This window comes from Salmo salar, chromosome ssa01 (genome assembly GCF_905237065.1).
Source record: "Salmo salar chromosome ssa01, Ssal_v3.1, whole genome shotgun sequence".
NCBI classification, from domain to species: Eukaryota; Metazoa; Chordata; class Actinopteri; order Salmoniformes; family Salmonidae; genus Salmo; species Salmo salar.
Window position 1 is genome coordinate 145,320,413 of NC_059442.1, and position 18,386 is coordinate 145,338,798.

At 45.4% G+C, this 18,386-nt stretch overlaps 2 protein-coding genes across 2 annotated transcripts in view; both read left to right on the plus strand.

The window, feature by feature from the left end:
* LOC106566295 (breakpoint cluster region protein) overlaps nt 1–9,875 on the plus strand; it is a 129,128-nt gene extending 119,253 nt beyond the window's left edge. Inside the window, 3 exon segments of the mRNA XM_014134192.2 lie at nt 4,462–4,567; nt 5,165–5,327; nt 5,410–9,875. Coding sequence (XP_013989667.2) covers nt 4,462–4,567; nt 5,165–5,327; nt 5,410–5,499 — 359 coding nt within the window. The 3' untranslated portion in view covers nt 5,500–9,875.
* Nucleotides 9,876–10,053: 178 nt separating this feature from the next.
* Nucleotides 10,054–18,386, plus strand: part of LOC106566282 (cytospin-A-like) — a 39,887-nt gene continuing 31,554 nt past the window's right edge. The window contains 5 exon segments of the mRNA XM_014134174.2: nt 10,054–10,246; nt 15,586–15,778; nt 15,910–16,060; nt 16,156–17,443; nt 17,445–17,835. Coding sequence (XP_013989649.2) covers nt 15,623–15,778; nt 15,910–16,060; nt 16,156–17,443; nt 17,445–17,835 — 1,986 coding nt within the window. The 5' untranslated portion in view covers nt 10,054–10,246; nt 15,586–15,622.

Sequence of the window (18,386 nt, forward strand, 5' to 3'; positions counted from 1 at the left end):
CCACAAATGAACTTTTAACAAGGCACACCTGTTAATTGAAATATATTCCAGGTGACTACCTCATGAAGATGGTTGAGAGAATGCCAAGAGCGTGCAAAGCTGTCATCAATGCAAAGTGTGGCTACTTTGAAGAATCTCAAATATAAAATATTGATTTGTTTAACACTTTTTTGCTTACTACATGATTCCATATGAGTTATTTCATAGTTTTGATGTCTTAACTATTATTTACATTTACATTTAAGTCATTTAGCAGACGCTCTTATCCAGAGCGACTTACAAATTGGTGCATTCACCTTATAATATCCAGTGGAACAACCACTTTACAATAGTGCATCTAAATCTTTTAAGGGGGGGTTAGAAGGATTACTTTATCCTATCCCAGGTATTCCTTGAAGAGGTGGGGTTTCAGGTGTCTCCGGAAGGTGGTGATTGACTCCGCTGTCCTGGCGTCGTGAGGGAACTTGTTCCACCATTGGGGTGCCAGAGCAGCGAACAGTTTTGACTGGGCTGAGCGGGAACTGTGCTTCCTCAGAGGTAGGGAGGCAAGCAGGCCAGAGGTGGATGAACGGAGTGCCCTTGTTTGGGTGTAGGGCCTGATCAGAGCCTGAAGGTACGGAGGTGCCGTTCCCCTCACAGCTCCGTAGGCAAGCACCATGGTCTTGTAGCGGATGCGAGCTTCGACTGGAAGCCAGTGGAGAGAGCGGAGGAGCGGGGTGACGTGAGAGAACTTGGGAAGGTTGAACACCAGACGGGCTGCGGCGTTCTGGATGAGTTGTAGGGGTTTAATGGCACAGGCAGGGAGCCCAGCCAACAGCGAGTTGCAATAATCCAGATGGGAGATGACAAGTGCCTGGATTAGGACCTGCGCCGCTTCCTGTGTGAGGCAGGGTCGTACTCTGCGAATGTTGTAGAGCATGAACCTACAGGATCGGGTCACCGCCTTGATGTTGGTGGAGAACGACAGGGTGTTGTCCAGGGTCACGCCAAGGCTCTTAGCACTCTGGGAGGAGGACACAAGGGAGTTGTCAACCGTGATGGCGAGATCATGGAACGGGCAGTCCTTCCCCGGGAGGAAGAGCAGCTCCGTCTTGCCGAGGTTCAGCTTGAGGTGGTGATCCGTCATCCACACTGATATGTCTGCCAGACATGCAGAGATGCGATTCGCCACCTGGTTGTCAGAAGGGAGAAAGGAGAAGATTAATTGTGTGTCATCTGCATAGCAATGATATGAGAGACCATGTGAGGATATGACAGAGCCAAGTGACTTGGTGTATAGCGAGAATAGGAGTGGGCCAAGAACAGAGCCCTGGGGGACACCAGTGGTGAGAGCACGTGGTGCGGAGACAGATTCTCGCCACGCCACCTGGTAGGAGCGACCTGTCAGGTAGGACGCAATCCAAGCGTGGGCGGCGCCGGAGATGCCCAGCTCGGAGAGGGTGGAGAGGAGGATCTGATGGTTCACGGTATCAAAGGCAGCAGATAGGTCTAGAAGGATGAGAGCAGAGGAGAGAGAGTTAGCTTTAGCAGTGCGGAGAGCCTCCGTGACACAGAGAAGAGCAGTCTCAGTTGAATGCCCAGTCTTGAAACCTGACTGATTAGGATCAAGAAGGTCATTCTGAGAGAGATAGCAAGAGAGCTGGCCAAGGACGGCGCGTTCAAGAGTTTTGGAGAGAAAGGAAAGAAGGGATACTGGTCTGTAGTTGTTGACATCGGAGGGATCGAGTGTAGGTTTTTTTCAGAAGGGGTGCAACTCTCGCTCTCTTGAAGACGGAAGGGACGTAGCCAGCGGTCAAGGATGAGTTGATGAGCGAGGTGAGGTAGGGGAGAAGGTCTCCGGAAATGGTCTGGAGAAGAGAGGAGGGGATAGGGTCAAGTGGGCAGGTTGTTGGGCGGCCGGCCGTCACAAGACGCGAGATTTCATCTGGAGAGAGAGGGGAGAAAGAGGTCAAAGCACAGGGTAGGGCAGTGTGAGCAGGACCAGCAGTGTCGTTTGACTTAGCAACGAGGATCGGATGTCGTCAACCTTCTTTTCAAAATGGTTGACGAAGTCATCCGCAGAGAGGGAGGAGGGGGGGAGGGGAGGAGGATTCAGGAGGGAGGAGAAGGTAGCAAAGAGCTTCCTAGGGTTAGAGGCAGATGCTTGGAGTTTAGAGTGGTAGAAAGTGGCTTTAGCAGCAGAGACAGAAGAGGAAAATGTAGAGAGGAGGGAGTGAAAGGATGCCAGGTCCGCAGGGGAGGCGAGTTTTCCTCCATTTCCGCTCGGCTGCCCGGAGCCCTGTTCTGTGAGCTCGCAGTGAGTCGTCGAGCCACGGAGCAGGAGGGGAGGACCGAGCCGGCCTGGAGGATAGGGGACAGAGGAAATCAAAGGATGCAGAGAGGGAGGAGAGGAGGGTTGAGGAGGCAGAATCAGGAGATAGGTTGGAGAAGGTTTGAGCAGAGGGAAGAGATGATAGGATGGAAGAGGAGAGAGTAGCGGGAGAGAGAGAGCGAAGGTTGGGACGGCGCAATACCATCCGAGTAGGGGCAGAGTGAGAAGTGTTGGATGAGAGCGAGAGGGAAAAGGATACAAGGTAGCGGTCGGAGACTTGGAGGGGAGTTGCAATGAGATTAGTGGAAGAACAGCATCTAGTAAAGATGAGGTCAAGCGTATTGCCTGCCTTGTGAGTAGGGGGGGAAGGTGAGAGGGTGAGGTCGAAAGAGGAGAGGAGTGGAAAGAAGGAGGCAGAGAGGAATGAGTCGAAGGTAGACGTGGGGAGGTTAAAGTCACCCAGAACTGTGAGAGGTGAGCCATCCTCAGGAAAGGAACTTATCAAGGCGTCAAGCTCATTGATGAACTCTCCAAGGGAACCTGGAGGGCGATAAATGATAAGGATGTTAAGCTTGAAAGGGCTGGTAACTGTGACAGCATGGAATTCAAATGAGGAGATAGACAGATGGGTCAGGGGAGAAAGAGAGAATGTCCACTTGGGGGAGATGAGGATTCCAGTGCCACCACCCCGCTGGCTCGATGCTCTAGGGGTATGCGAGAACACGTAGTCAGACGAGGAGAGAGCAGTAGGAGTAGCAGTATTATCTGTGGTAATCCATGTTTCCGTCAGCGCCAGGAAGTCTAGGGACTGGAGGGTAGCATAGGCTGAGATGAACTCAGCCTTGTTGGCCGCAGACCGGCAGTTCCAGAGGCTGCCGGAGACCTGGAACTCCACGTGGGTCGTGCGCGCTGGGACCACCAGGTTAGAGTGGCAGCGGCCACGCGGTGTGGAGCGTTTGTATGGCCTGTGCAGAGGAGAGAGAACAGGGATAGACAGACACATAGTAGACAAGCTACAGAAGAGGCTACGCTAATGCAAAGGAGATTGGAATAACAAGTGGACTACACGTCTCGAATGTTCAGGAAGTTAAGCTTACGTTGCAAAAATCTTATTGACTAAAATGATACAGTACTGCTGGCTGGTGGAGTAGGCTAACTAGCAGTGGCTGCGTTGTTGACTTTGAACGTGTAGCTGGCTAGGTAACCTCGGTAGTTTCAGTACTACACCTTGTCATGATACAAAGCAACTTTGTAGCTAGCTAGCTAACATAACACTAATCAAGACGTTCCTTGTAGTGTATTTAGTTTCAACAATGCTGCACGTCGGTAATAGTTGGCTGGGTTAGGAAAAATGGCGTCGCGGGGGACGGAAATAGCTGGCTAGCTAACCTCGATGGCTGGCTAGCTAACAATTATCAAGCTATGACAAAGACAACTAAGTAGCTAGCTAGGTAACACTGCACTAGTCAAATCGTTCCGTTGTAAAGTATTAGTATCTACAGCGCTGCTAGTCGGTAACGGTTGGCTAGCTGGCAGTGGGTTAATGATGACTAGGTGTGTTGAGTAAGTCTGGCGCCGCGTCGCGGCTGGCTGGCTCACCTCGATAATACTCAAACTCAAACTACACAATTATCTTAGATACAGAGACAGCAAAGACAACTATGTAGCTGGCTAACTAACACTAACACCACACTAATCAAGTCGTTACGATGTAATAGTTTCTGCAGTGCTGCTAGTCGGTAGAAGTTGGCTAGCTAGCAGTGATGACTAGCTAGCTAGCAGCTAGCAGTGTTGACTACGTTAGGAGGACGAAGATAGCTAGCCTCGATAATTACTCAGTTACTCTAAACTACACAATTATCTTTGATACAAAGACGGCTATGTAGCTAGCTAAGAAGAATTGCTCAGATCAAACAAATCAAGCCGTTGTAATGTAGTGAAGTGTAATATTACCTGTGGAGCGAAGCGTGGTGCGGCTGCTCGCTCCAAACCGGAAGCCAATTCTAGAATGTAGAAAATAGTAAAAATAAAGAAAAACCCTTGAATGAGTAGGTGTGTCCAAACTTTTGACAGAGACTGTACCTATAGTATTATCATGGTATAACTTAGCACTCAGGTTAATGTGTGAATGTCTGTCTCTCTGTCTGTAGCCCTGTCTGACAGCGTTGCCAAAGAGAGCTGCATGCTGAATCTACTGCTGTCACTGCCAGAACCCAACCTGGTCACATTCCTCTTCCTGCTGGATCACTTGAAGAGGTACACACAGACAGACACACATACATAGAGCTACCACAGACATAGAGCTACCACAGACATAGAGCTACCACAGACATAGCGCTACCACAGTCATAGCGCTACCACAGTCATAGCGCTACCACAGACATAGAGCTACCACAGACATAGAGCTATCACAGTCATAGCGCTACCGCAGTCATAGCGCTACCGCAGTCATAGCGCTACCGCAGATATAGAGCTACCGCAAACATAGAGCTACCGCAGACATAGAGCTACCGCAGACATAGAGCTACCGCAGACATAGAGCTACCACAGACATAGCGCTACCACAGACATAGAGCTACCACAGACATAGAGCTACCACAGACATAGCGCTACCACAGACATAGCGCTACCACAGACATAGCGCTACCACAGTCATAGAGCTACCACAGACATAGAGCTACCACAGTCATAGCACTACCACAGTCATAGAGCTATGTACAGACAAACACAGGGATTTAGAGACAAGCAGATCCCAAACTCTTTCTTTGAATAAGTAATAGTGATTATTAGGTATTTTCACTTGGTGTATTACCATGAGCCACCATTCACCCTCTGTCTCTCCCTGCTCCCCAGGGTGGCTGACAAGGAGAGCATCAACAAGATGTCCTTCCACAACCTGGCCACAGTGTTTGGCCCCACGCTGCTGCGGCCTGCAGAGAAGGACAGCAAGATCCCCACCAACCCCACGCAGCCTATCAGCATGGGAGACAGCTGGTCCCTGGAGGTCATGTCACAAGTAGGCGATATAGTCTCTCTCCCTCACCCCATCCCTCTTCTTTGATATTGATGTCCTTCTAACTGTCCGTCTGTCCCTCCAGGTCCAGGTGTTGCTGTACTTCCTCCAGCTGGAGACCATCCCCACGCCGGACAGTAAGCGTCAGAGCATCCTCTTCTCCACCGAAGTGTAGAGTGTTCCACAGGTTCCCATCATGAAGACAATGGGAGAGAGAGGGTGAGATGGAGACGTCGACTCAAACTGAGTCTACAGTACAGTATGTCCATTTGGGAAGGCTACTGAGAGTGAGAATGGCCTTTGCTGGACTGCAGCAGGAGATGTATTCTGCACTGATTCTGGACATACCTTGCAGAGGGCGCCACCATCCCTCTGAGAACAAGAGGGTGGACACCAATCCTCTGTTGTACCACACATATCTGATGACGATAACGCATTAATACATCACACCCAATAGCCAGTGTGACTCTCTGTGCCTCTCTGACACAACATATCCTTGTCTCCTCGCTCTGTCTCTTCGCTCTCATGTCGAAGCTCCACAGCTTGTGTACGGTGTACGGAATGAATGCCACTACTGAACATGCCTGCTGCAACCACAAATGAAACACTTCAGTTTGAGTCTGATCAGCATGTAGGGGAAAAGAGCGTCCAAGGTTATTTAAAAAAAAAATGTTTTGCTATTGTCTCCTGCTTTGTTGGCAGAAAAACAGGCAGAGCCTGCACATCGTTTTGTTTAGCCTTTTCAAATGTTGAGTTATTTCTTAATCCACTGCTGAAGAGATTCAAACCGTATGTTTTACACATGATACATTAGCACCGCAATGCTACGAGAGTTCTGTTGAAAAGGAACATCTGGGTTCTCTGAAGACTTTTAAAGAGGAACATCCAGAGCTGCCAGCATCACCAGTCTATTTGTGTGTCCCAGGAATCCACCACTCACAACAACAACAAAAGTGTTTACAAGGTAAACAAGCCTTGGACAAAGGCAGAGACAGGGAGACTGCAACAAAGGCATTTGTGAAATAGGAACAGTTGACAGAAACAGATTATCTGTCATTTATAATAAGACTGCCTACAGTTTGGACCATAAAGCAATTCCCTCTTTTTTGTTCTTTGTGTTTCAAGTAGTCCTCAGCTTAAATACCCAGGAAGCAATAGATTTTCTAACATAGGAGTTTGTCTGCGTTCATATCCTTAGTCCGGAGATGTCCTCATCATGGTAACATAGGAGATCTTGCCAAAATGATCTGTTGTTTGGGATAAAAGAAAACTATTGTATTTACAGATACAGTACAGTATGTACATAATCATAATGCTGTAATTGTTTTATTTGACTTATTTTAACAGTGTAATAATCATTGTTATGATTATAATTTATGAAGAAGATAAAATGGGGTGGGGGCAGAAATCAACATGTTTTTTTTCGATGTGTTTGTTTTGATTTGATGAAGGTGGTATAGGTTACAGACTTGAGTCCTGGAGGTCTGAGGTGATGGGAGATCATATGCTGCCTATGTAACCAGGATGTAGTCTTGTTGTGGGAATAACTGCAGTTTTGTCCAGCCTATTGTTAGCCATTTATCCGTCATGAAGGTAACTCTCCATCTTTGAATGCCAATGTCATAACCCCTCTTCATCTGTTTTGAGTGTTCCAGTCCCAACCATCCAGCCTGAAATCTTGATGTGTTACTGAAGTAGGATACAAAACATTACATTTAGTTGTATACAGAACAACAATAACAATCTCTACAATTTACAATAATAACATGTTCCCTTTCTACAACTTACAACAATAACATGTTTCCTCTCTACAACTTACAACAATAACATGTTTCCTCTCTACAACTTACAATAATAACATGTTCCCTCTCTACAACTTACAACAATAACATGTTCCCTCTCTACAACTTACAACAATAACATGTTTCCTCTCTACAACTTACAATAATAACATGTTTCCTCTCTACAACTTACAACAATAACATGTTTCATCTCTACAACTGTGTCGGTGGAGACAGTTGTTGTCATGAAAATGAAAATCATTCACCTGTTTCAAACATGTTGCGCTAAATTGTGGGCGCTCTACATTTTACCCAAAGTGAACCATTCCGTTGATGTTATGAAGGAATACTTGTTTATCCTCTTTTCAATGAAAGTGACCCATCTTTTTCTCACCCATATTTATGAGGGTGGCTGGACAGCTGTCATTAACTGTCCTCTAAACCCTTCCTTAAGCTCGTCTCACTCCTGGTCTGCCTGATTGTCACCCACCAAAAGGCCATGGAAAAGAAAATGCTCTTAGAATATTTTGTTCAGAAGGAAAAAAGAGAAGATTATATTAGAATGGTTTTAATTTCAGTACCTGCAGGCATGTTTGATTAATGCAGGCATGTTTGATTAAAGTTATTTTCTTCTGTGTGTTGTCATAAACATATTGTTGTTATATTGGGCAGCAGGATGTTAGTGACCAATGTGTTTTGGTTTTGAAAAACCAAGCTTAAAATATGTTATGATATTTCATTCTGGCTGGATAATTGTTAACAAGTAATGTGTTTACTAACTCAGTCTGTACTACTGTCTGCACTACTGAGATTTCATGAAGAACTCCGACATTTTGAAGTTAGCAGAGACATTTCTGACAGTTTTGACTGTACAGTAGTAAGTAGCTAGTGTAAAATCTGGCATCTGAGTGTGTGGTTGTACATGCAGCATTGATGTGCACACATGCGTGAGTGAGTGAATGAAATAATGGGATGATTTGCTGTAAAAAAGTAGAATTAAGACATAACGTTTCAAATCCTGACGTATCCATATGCTGACATATCAACTAAATCAGCTCCAGTTAATAGCCATAGTCATAATTTTAGTAACACATTTTGTCCTAATATATCCTCACATGTCCCATACACATAACTGTACATTGGAGGAAGCCATTGATTATGAGAGAGAAAGGCAGTGCATTCACCATTCATTTGGATCTCTTTGATTTATATAATTAGTGCTCAATGTGCACTGCTCTGCTCCGTTGTGCCTCCGCGTTATAGCTTTTATTCAGCACGTATGCCGTGGATTTCAATGTGTCAGTGGAATTTCTGTAAGGAGACTTACTGGGGTGCTGTAGTCTCCCTCGCCTTTTGAGAAAACAGATCTGTCATTAAGGCACCTATTTTGAGACCAATACATGAACGTAGAGTTTGGTATCGCAATTCATGCTACTATTAGCCTGTGTGGGAGATCTCGTCTGCTAAGCCCAATTCATTTTTGCAATCATACGAGACAGACAGACAAATGCTTAGTCAATAACCCTCACTCTGACTTAGCTCTGTCAACAATAGCAAAATAACTCATTTTCAGCTTTTCTGTTCCAGTTCTGTGTAAAATGAAGTCTACTGTATTTACGGAGATGAATACCCTCATCTGAAGGAAATTATATTAGTAGTAGCAAAGTGGTATCTATACTTGTAGAAGGAGGACACTTTCAAAATTCACTGTCATGTTATATGACTCATATATAGATAATATCTCTCAAGGCACTATGCTATGCTGTGTATCGTTCATTTGCAAGATGTCCTTTGTATTTTCAAATAACTGCCAAACAGTTTGTAACCATCTGTTGTCCTAACTGTAACTACTGTATGTATCAACATGTCACTAATCCAGAACAGGATTTAATTTGGAGGGGCTTGCACTTTCAGTTTCTTTTGGTTTTACTCCAGACTGCCCACTGTGATGCTTTAGGACATTTTCTGTGGTTTGGAAATGATTTGCAAGGAAAGATGAAGGTTATTTGAGTTTATATAGGTTACTCATCTCTCTAACCTTGTCTTATGGTTGTACAATATGTATTGTATGTATCATACTAGAGACATTGGGTTCTTAGGTTTATTTATTGTGATGTTCATCCAAGTTTGGGCAATACATTTAGGATTAATCATATTAATAAAACAGTTGAATAATTAGGCTTCAACTGAAAGAGAACTTGGTTATTGGTTGTCAGTGTGATTCTTCATAGGGCTAGTCACTTACCATGCCTCTTTCACAAAAAAGTAATATATGTCAACATAAGATTATTATAAATATGTGCACTATGTTTTAAAGTCTAAAAATATGGAATATATTACTCTATGTACGACTTTAGCATTTCAGTGTATGCATACTGTATGATGAATGAATATTCATTCTTTCAGTCCTTGTAAGTTGACATGAGCCTGGCAATAGTTTATTATAATTCACTCCCATATTAAACGTATTTTAAATGACCTGAAACCATATTTTGACATCTTGGGAATATGTGTGTTTTATTCCACATTTTCTAGTTGACTGTGTGAAGCTAAAATGATGGTACTTGCTGGTTATCTACAACAACAAAAATACATTTTACCTTTTTCTGTTTTTCAATTTAGATTTATTTCCTTCTGGTCAGCATACATGTTATGTCATGAGTCTGTAAAAAGGGATACTGTAGTCTGAGGAAAATACATGTTTGGAAGGCATTTGCAGCCTCTGTTTGTACACAAAATGTTAAATAAAATCGGTATCTATGTAAAAATATGGCAATGCCTTATATCTTCAATTGAGCATATCTTGACCTGGACCCAACTAGATTTTACAGATCGCATACATATCACCACATCACAGATTCACTACATGTCGTTATCACATTTTTATATGGCCCCCACCATATAATTTGCTACGTTCCAAAAAGGACGTGGAGAGGGATCTGTCAGGCGCCGTCCCACAATTCCAAGCATTAATTGGGAATGCTCGCTCTACGGTGCTCATGTTGTGTGTCCTGTCAATGGAGAAGATCAAGGGGCGCAGGGACGCTGAGGATGGAGTGCATGAAATGACCAATACTGCATATTGTAACTTCAAACCGATGGTATCCGAGTCATTCGATTATCTCTACCAAAGAATTCCAGGTAAAATGTGTTAGATGTTTTTCAAATTGTGATTGTTTGTGTGTAACTAGCTAGCTACATGTATTGTAGGTGGCTAGCTAGCTAACGAGTTAACGTAGCTAAGCTAACGTTACAGTAACTTCATCGAGCCAGCAGTGTCTGATAATTTCAATGTATAGAAATAATACATACATACCTACCTAGCTAGCTAATTAGCTAACTAAATAATACGCTAGATAACAAAATACAATAACATTACTGTTGTCTTTTCATTTCGTTAGCTAGCTACTTTCCTCCCCCTCCAAACAAATATGAGAAGGGTTAGGGTAAAGAAAAATCCACTCATTTTGACCAAATTGAGACACCAATTTATATTGCAGCCATACTATCACATTGCATAAAGTCAGAATAGGGTTGACATCATAGTAGTGTGTTCTACCAGCCATGGTAGTGTGTCCACTATCAGTAACCTGTCAAACTATGTATCATTCATGTGATGTTTCACACTATGTGAAGGAGATGTATCTCTTGAGTAGTCATGCTCATTTAGCCGCAACCACCAAATATATATTGGGACTGCCAGTGACCTTTTTGTTGTGATCATTACATGTCACACTAAGCCTTATTAGTTTGCTACTTCTAGTGCCATTCTGCACCCTGGAATAGATTGAGATGAATAACTTCTAACTGGCATGAAGGATCATTTCACATGGTGCAGTAAAAATCACAGTCTGGCAAGCAATTAACAGAGGTTTTATTGAGCAGACAACTGGTATTGACTTTTGCTGCCTGCAGCACATTCCCGGCCACACAATGTCCCCAAAAATCCCCAACATTCCTCCAAACCTGCGTGAGGTCCCTGGACATGGGGGAAGGGGTTTCAGCTTGTGTTATTAAAGCTATGGGAGAAAAGGAGAAGAGAGGAGGGCCAGTGTTATAGGGTCATCGTTTTTAGGAGCAAGATGAGGAATTTGAGGCAGTAGAGAGACTATCCAGTCAGTGTGGTTTTATTCTCTCACGCTGTGTATGCATTGAAACAGTCAGCATAAGTGTATTGTGGAGCAGCAAATGTAGCCTAGGCCTGTTCTCTATCTATGTAACCGTAGCATGGACAGTGAATCAGCGCCACTGCTAAATGCATATAGGGGAAACACTGGAATCATGTTCTTCTTGCCTTATCATATTTTTCTTGCCTTGTGGATGATCTGGCTTTCATGACAAAATTCTTTATGTATTCCTCTTCTGTGATGCTCAACACGGTGTTCTACCCATTAAACCTTGATATGAGATCTGTCAGGAGCCATCTGGTGCTGGAAATAATGGTGCAGCTGCTCTCTTAAAACAGACAGCAGTGTTTTGAAAACCTGGCACCTCTGCATCCTACCCCTGCCATAGTGAACAAGGTTAATTTGTGGTATTCAGCAGGGATAGGGTCTACAAGCAGTTGTTACCATCCTGTGTGAGAGACTGAGAGTCACACTCAAGCAATGCTCAATCTGTTAGTCAGCAACCAACTTGATTGTATCATTCATCTGCTCTCTTTTCTTCCACCCCCCCATCCGACCTCTGTCTCTCTTTGCTTTCCAGGGTTGTTTCCTGGTGGTTGTGTCAAACGTTTGTCTGGTCTCCACCCTCAGCAGCACCAATCTATATTGGCCTTGTACAAACCATACTATGCATTCATAGTTCCCCCTCACTTCCTCCAGTATCTATCTGGTCTGATTTAGTATTGGCTTTAATTAGGTCAATAGGAAATTACAGTCAGCCAGACTCAGTGGGGATCCAAAGACACCAGCCTAAGCTCAGACCTTTACCCAGTCAGTGGCTCACTCAAGGTCAGGCTCGGTCATTAGACGCTGACTCACTCTTGGGCTGTCCACTGTGATCATATTATTTTCAAATTTGATTTTAATCTTAGGCAACTGATTCAAGTCGTAGTCTAAGAGTGCATTGAGAAAGCTTTAAAAGAATAGGCTGTATTTCAGAACAACAGTTGCATTTTATGTTGCAGTTAACAGGTAAAGCTTTTTAACACATGGACTTCAAACAACAGAAACACATCTGGTATCTGACTGCACTTTAAAATTCCTGAGTTGGCTATACGTGTTCCCTTGTCTGTGTGTGTGTTACTCCCTCATTTCAAATGAAGAGAGTATGTCCTACACACAACACTGAGTTATGCTAGTGCATACTGAGTGGTATTACCATGTCGTCCCATTCCCTCTACTCTTCAACTCTAGAATTCCAGCTATGGTATAATTTTCTACTCTTATTGTCCAATCCATCTTCAGCGCAAACATTTCTACCCCGACGCCCTGGTACTAATATCATAAAGCTCACCATGGCCAGCCCAGGATGTTTATTTACTGTAGCTTAGGCTGTGTATTTCCTTTTTTGGTCAAACAATTAGACTAGGCTAAATTCCTCTGGTACTGATACTTTATCATAATACTTCACTCTACAGAAGGAGCCTGAAAGATTTAGGTTTTCACAACTGCCACCAATTCTGAGTCTGGCTGCATCCTCAGTAAGCCTTTCTAGAAACTATCTGACTCAGGGTGGTGTTGATATCCTGCCTCTTGTTGTTTGAACATGATGCACTACAAGGATAGTCCCTGTTACTGGATGCCCCGACTCAGTCAGTGAACCGTGTGGGTGGGCAGATGTCTGTTAGGTTGGGTGTGTCTCTAGACATCTAGTTGCTTTGTCTACAGTTCAAACGGATCCAGTTCAACGATAAGGGAAGGGGGCTGGGGAGAGGAAATGTTATGGTTACTATGGGTATACCTGTCTTTGAAAAAATGTTCAAAGCTATCTTGCGTGCTATTGCAGGGTAGTGGTTATAATGGTCCAGCTTTATCTGTGGTATGAATAGACTGATCTGGGAATGGGGACTTACAGACTGTTCGTCAGTCAGGCAATATGTGCTTCATTCTAGGTGATGACGAGTAGCCTGATCAATTTGAATAATCAGTCTTATCTTATCTTGAAGATCTCAGACATAAGCCAACGAAAGTGAGTGTTTTTTCTCATTGTCTGGGCACCGTTATAGGTCTGCACACACAGGCTCCTCATGCCTCGTAAGGCCCAGTCGACCTGCCCAGACCACCGTTACTGCTACAGTGCAACCTCCTCGTGATGTTGTGATAAGAGCCAGCTACAGTTGAAGTCAGAAGTTTGCATACACTTAGGTTGGAATCATTGAAACTCGTTTTTCACAAAATTCTTGTTAACAAACTATAGTTTTTGCAAGTCGGTTAGGACAACTACTTTGTGCATGACACAAGTCATTTTTCCAACAATTGTTTACAGACAGATTATTTCACTTATAATTCACTGTATCACAATTCCAGTGGGTCAGAAGTTTACAAACACGAAGTTGACTGTGCCTTTAAACAGCTTGGAAAATTCCAGAAAATGATGTCATGGCTTTAGAAGCTTTTGCTAGGCTAATTGACATAATTTGAGTCAATTGGAGGTGTACCTGTGGATATATTTCAAGGCTTACCTTCAAAATCAGTGCCTCTTTGCTTGACATCATGGGAAAATCAACAGAAATCAGCCAAGACCTCAGAAGAAAAATTGTAGAGCTCCACAAGTCTGGTTCATCCTTGGGAGCAATTTCGTCTGAAGGTACCACGTTCATCTATACAAACAATAGTACGCAAGTATAAACACAATGGGACCACGCAGCCGTCATACCGCTCAGGAAGGAGATGTGTTCTGTCTCCTAGAGATGAACGTACTTTGGTGCGAAAAGTGCAAATCAATCCCAGAACAACATCAAAGGACCTTGTGAAGATGCTGGAGGAAACGGGCACAAAAGTATCTATATTCACAGTAAAACAAGTTCTATATCGACATAACCTGAAAGGCCTCTCAGCAAGGAAGAAGCCACTGCTCCAAAACCGCCATAAAAAAGCCAGACTACAGTTTGCAACTGCACATGGGGACAAAGATCATACTTTTTGGAGAAATGTCCACTGGTCTGATGAAACAAAAATAGAACTGTTTGGCCATAATGACCATCATTATGTTTGGAGGAAAAGGGTGAGGCTTGCAAGCCGAAGAACACCATCCCAACCATGAAGCATGGGGGTGGCAGCATCATGTTATGGGGGTGCTTTGCTGCAGGAGGGACTGGAGCACTTCACAAAATAGATGGCATCATGAGGGAGGAAAATGATGTGGATATATTGAAGCAACATCTGAAGATGTCAGTCAGGAAGTTAAAGCTTGATCGCAAATGGGTCTTCCAAATGGACAATGACCCCAAGCATACTTCCAAAGTTGTGGCAAAATGGCTTAAGGACAACAAAGTCAAGGTATTGGAGTGGCCATCACAAAGCCTTGACCTCAAGCCTATAGAAAAACTTGTGGGCAGAACTGAAAAAGCATGTGTGAGCAAGGAGGCCTACAAACCTGACTCAGTTACCCCAGCTCTGTCAGGAGGAATGTGCCAAAATTCACCCAACTTATTGTGGGAAGCTTGTGGAAGGCTACCCAAAATGTTTGACCCAAGTTAAACAATTTAACGGCCATGCTACAAAATACTAATTGAGTGTATGTAAACTTTTGACCCACTGGGAATGTAATGAAAGAAATAAAAGCTTAAATAAATCATTAAATCTACTATTATTCTGACATTTCACATTATTTAAATAAAGTGGTGATCCTAACTGATCTAAGACAGGGAATTTTTCTAGGATTAGATGTCAGAAATTGTGAAAAACTGAGTTTAAATGTATTTGGCTAAGGTGTATGTAAACTTCAGACTTCAACTGTAGCTACAGGCCTGAGACCTCCAGTCACACGCCTCGTGTGCTTTCAGATCTGCATCCAATGACCGCTCCCTCGTGTGATCTGTGTGAGTCAGTGTCTGAGAAGGATGTAGTGCTGGCTGGCGTTTGAACATAAATAGCATCGACCACAGCACAGAAGAACTGTAAAGTCATTTTGTCCGTACTCCAGACTAGACAGCAACTCCTTAGTTACTAGCTAGCCCATAGATGACAGACCGTGTTCTCACAAGAACTACTGCCACAGGCATCAGGTAACTAACTGTATTTAAAAAAAGGCAATCTAGGCTAATTGGTTTTTCTGGTAATTGATTTAAAACAATTGATTTACAAACTAGTTTCTAGACTGTTGGGCTGCCTACTATAATTCTTGTAGTTGTAGGCTGCGTTTATGTGGGTTTAATATTTACGTTAGTTGTAAGAGGTTGTTCACTGATGTTAATTATGGAATAATGAAATAGTTTTCCCTCTGACTGAGAAACTAGAAACCCTCTGATGCATGCATTACCACCTCATCCTGTTATTAACTCCTGTATGCTTGTGTGTTTTTGTTCCACACAGATTGCATTGGAAATGTCTGAGAAACCTAGAGCCCAGTATGAGGAAGACGACCAGGCCAGTGGCCGGCGTATCCAAAGCCACAGCAGCAGGCACTAAGGCCCAGACTGGGGAGAGAGTCAAGCCTGAGGGCGCCACCATGGGCACAGCCGGCAAGAATACGGCCAAGACCTCCGCTACCGCACCACTCTCTAAGGTACAAATGCAGAAGGCACATGCAAATAACCGTGCGAGCACTTTGGCTACATGCTAAGAACAACCATGAAGTCAATTATCTTTATAGGTCCAGTAGCTGGTGTGTTAACTATCATCTTTCTCTTTGGCCAGGCGAAGAGCAGCGATGACTTGCCATCAGCAACAACAGTAGGCAGTGGGATCAGCACTGTTGCTAAGGCCAAGAAGACTAGCTTTGCCCACTCTTCAACCTCTTCCACTACAGGTACCAGCAACCCAGAGGGCAAGACAAAGACCAGCTCAGGTACATCAACCATACAGCTACTAACAGACTATACTCGGTTTGTGATTAGCTCTAACTTCTTGACCTTCAATAACGTGTTGTATTGTACTCCTCAGGAAAGCGTGGGACCTCCTCTGTGGTGAAGGAGCCCGGTTCATCCCGGGAGGGCCTGCGAGAACGCTCCAGAACTGGCACCGCCAGCAGGAAGCTCTCCGGACCCTCGGATGCCTTGGCACCGCCCAAGAGAGTCCGCAGCCGGGCCATGACTGAGTCCGAGTCCCGTATGAGCAAGTCCAGGTCGGACGGGCAGCTCAGCAATAAGACGGTCCTGGAGAGCAGGGTGAAGGACCTGCTGGGCCTGGCCAAGAGCAAAGACGTGGAGATCCTCCAACTGCGCACTGAGCTGCGGGCCATCCGTGTCCAGCTAGGCCTGCCTGAGGAGGATGGGGGGAGCAGAGAGAGGGCTGAGGGAGAGGAGACTGCTGAGGCTGAGCCCCCACAGGAACAGGAGAAAGAACCCCTTACTCCGTTCATCCCTACAGACGTTGAGTCCACCCTGCTCTTGCTGCAGGACCAGAACCAGGGGATCCGCGGGGAACTGAACATGCTAAAGAGTGAGAACCGAATGCTGAAGGACCGCCTCAATGCCCTGGGTTTCTCCCTGGAGCAGAGGCTGGACTGCCCCCTCAAAGCCCCGCGAGGCTCCTGCCTCAGCCCAGAGCTTCCCCCAGCCAGCGGTGGCAGAGATGGAGTGTTCCAACGGGCCTTTTTACTACATGGGGTCTCCCCACACGGCTCTGCCCGCGGCTCCAATGAAGACCTTCTGGACCCCCGGCGAGCCATCTCCCCTGAGGCAGCCGACAGCGAGTGCAGCGAAGCCTACCAGCCAATCACCTCCAGCGAAGACGCCCTGGATGCCCCCTCTGGTTCTGCCTCTGCCTGCTGCTCCTCCTCTGAGTCAGAGGGCGGGCCACCGAGTCACGGTGAGCGCTCCCGTAGAGGCAGCAGTGGCAACACCAGCGAGGTGTCGGTGGCCTGTCTAACTGAGCGCATTCACCAGATGGAGGAGAACCAGCACTGCACTTCTGAGGAGCTCCAGGCTACACTACAGGAGCTGGCTGACCTGCAGCAGATCACCCAGGAACTAAGCACAGAGAACGAGCGGCTGGGCGAAGAGCGGGTCATCCTGGTGGACTCCTTGTGCCAGCAAGGTGACCGGCTGGAGTTGTACGGCCAGCAGATGGACTACTTCCGGGGCCTGCTGGACGAGCACCGCGTGGCCTATGCCCTGGTCGACGAGGAGGACACTAAGAGCAGCCGCTATCTGGAGCTGGAGCGCCGCTACATGGACCTGACTGATGGGACCCACTTCGAGAGGGAGCAGCTGCTGGGGTGCAGCAGCACCTGAGCGGGCGCTGAAAATGACCGAGCAGGACAACGCAGAAGCCCAGGGCCTGATATCAGCGCTTAAGGAGAGGGTGCACGTGGCTGAGCGGCAGGCTGAGATGGAGCGCAGGGATAGGGCAGTGGCGGCCATAGAGCTGGAGGTCCTGAGGGAGGCGGCCGGAGGGGAACAGGCGGAGTTGGCTCGATGCAGGGCCCAGCTGGAGCAGGAGAGACAGAGGGTGGCTGAGCTCTACTCCATCCACAATGCCGGGGACAAGATGGACATCTGCCACCAGCTGGAAAGCGAAAGGAGGGACAAGGAGAGGGCAGAGGCAGAGTCTGCTCAGCTGCATGAGGAGCTGGACCACACCCGCAACGAGGCCGCAAGGCTGGAGGACGGTATCAGCAAGGTCACACATTCTCATATTTAACATACTTTAATTTCAGATTGTCCATCAGTCTTATGTTAGAATTTCACCCAATTCCTATGTTGGTATGTATGTGCGTGCAGTAACAGTCAAAAGTTTGGCCACGCCAACTCATTCAAGGGTTTTTCTTTATTTTTAATATTTTTTACATTGTAGAATAATAGTGAAGACATCAACTATCAAATAACACAAGGAATCATGTAGTAACCAAAAAAGTGTTAAACAAATATTTTAGGTTCTTCAAAGTAGCTACCCTTTTTGCCTTTGACAGCTTTGCACACTCTTGGCATTCTCTCTACCAGCTTCATGAGGAATGCTTTTCCAACAGTCTTGAAGGAGTTCCCACATATGCTGAGCACTTGTTGGCTGATTTTCCTTCACTCTGCGGTCCAACTCATCCCAAACCATCTCAATTGGGTTAAGGTCGGGTGATTGGAGGCCAGGTCATTTGATGCAGCACTCCATCACTTTCCTTGGTCAAATAGCCCTTACACAACCTGGAGGTGGGTTTTGGGTAATTGTCCTGTTGAAAA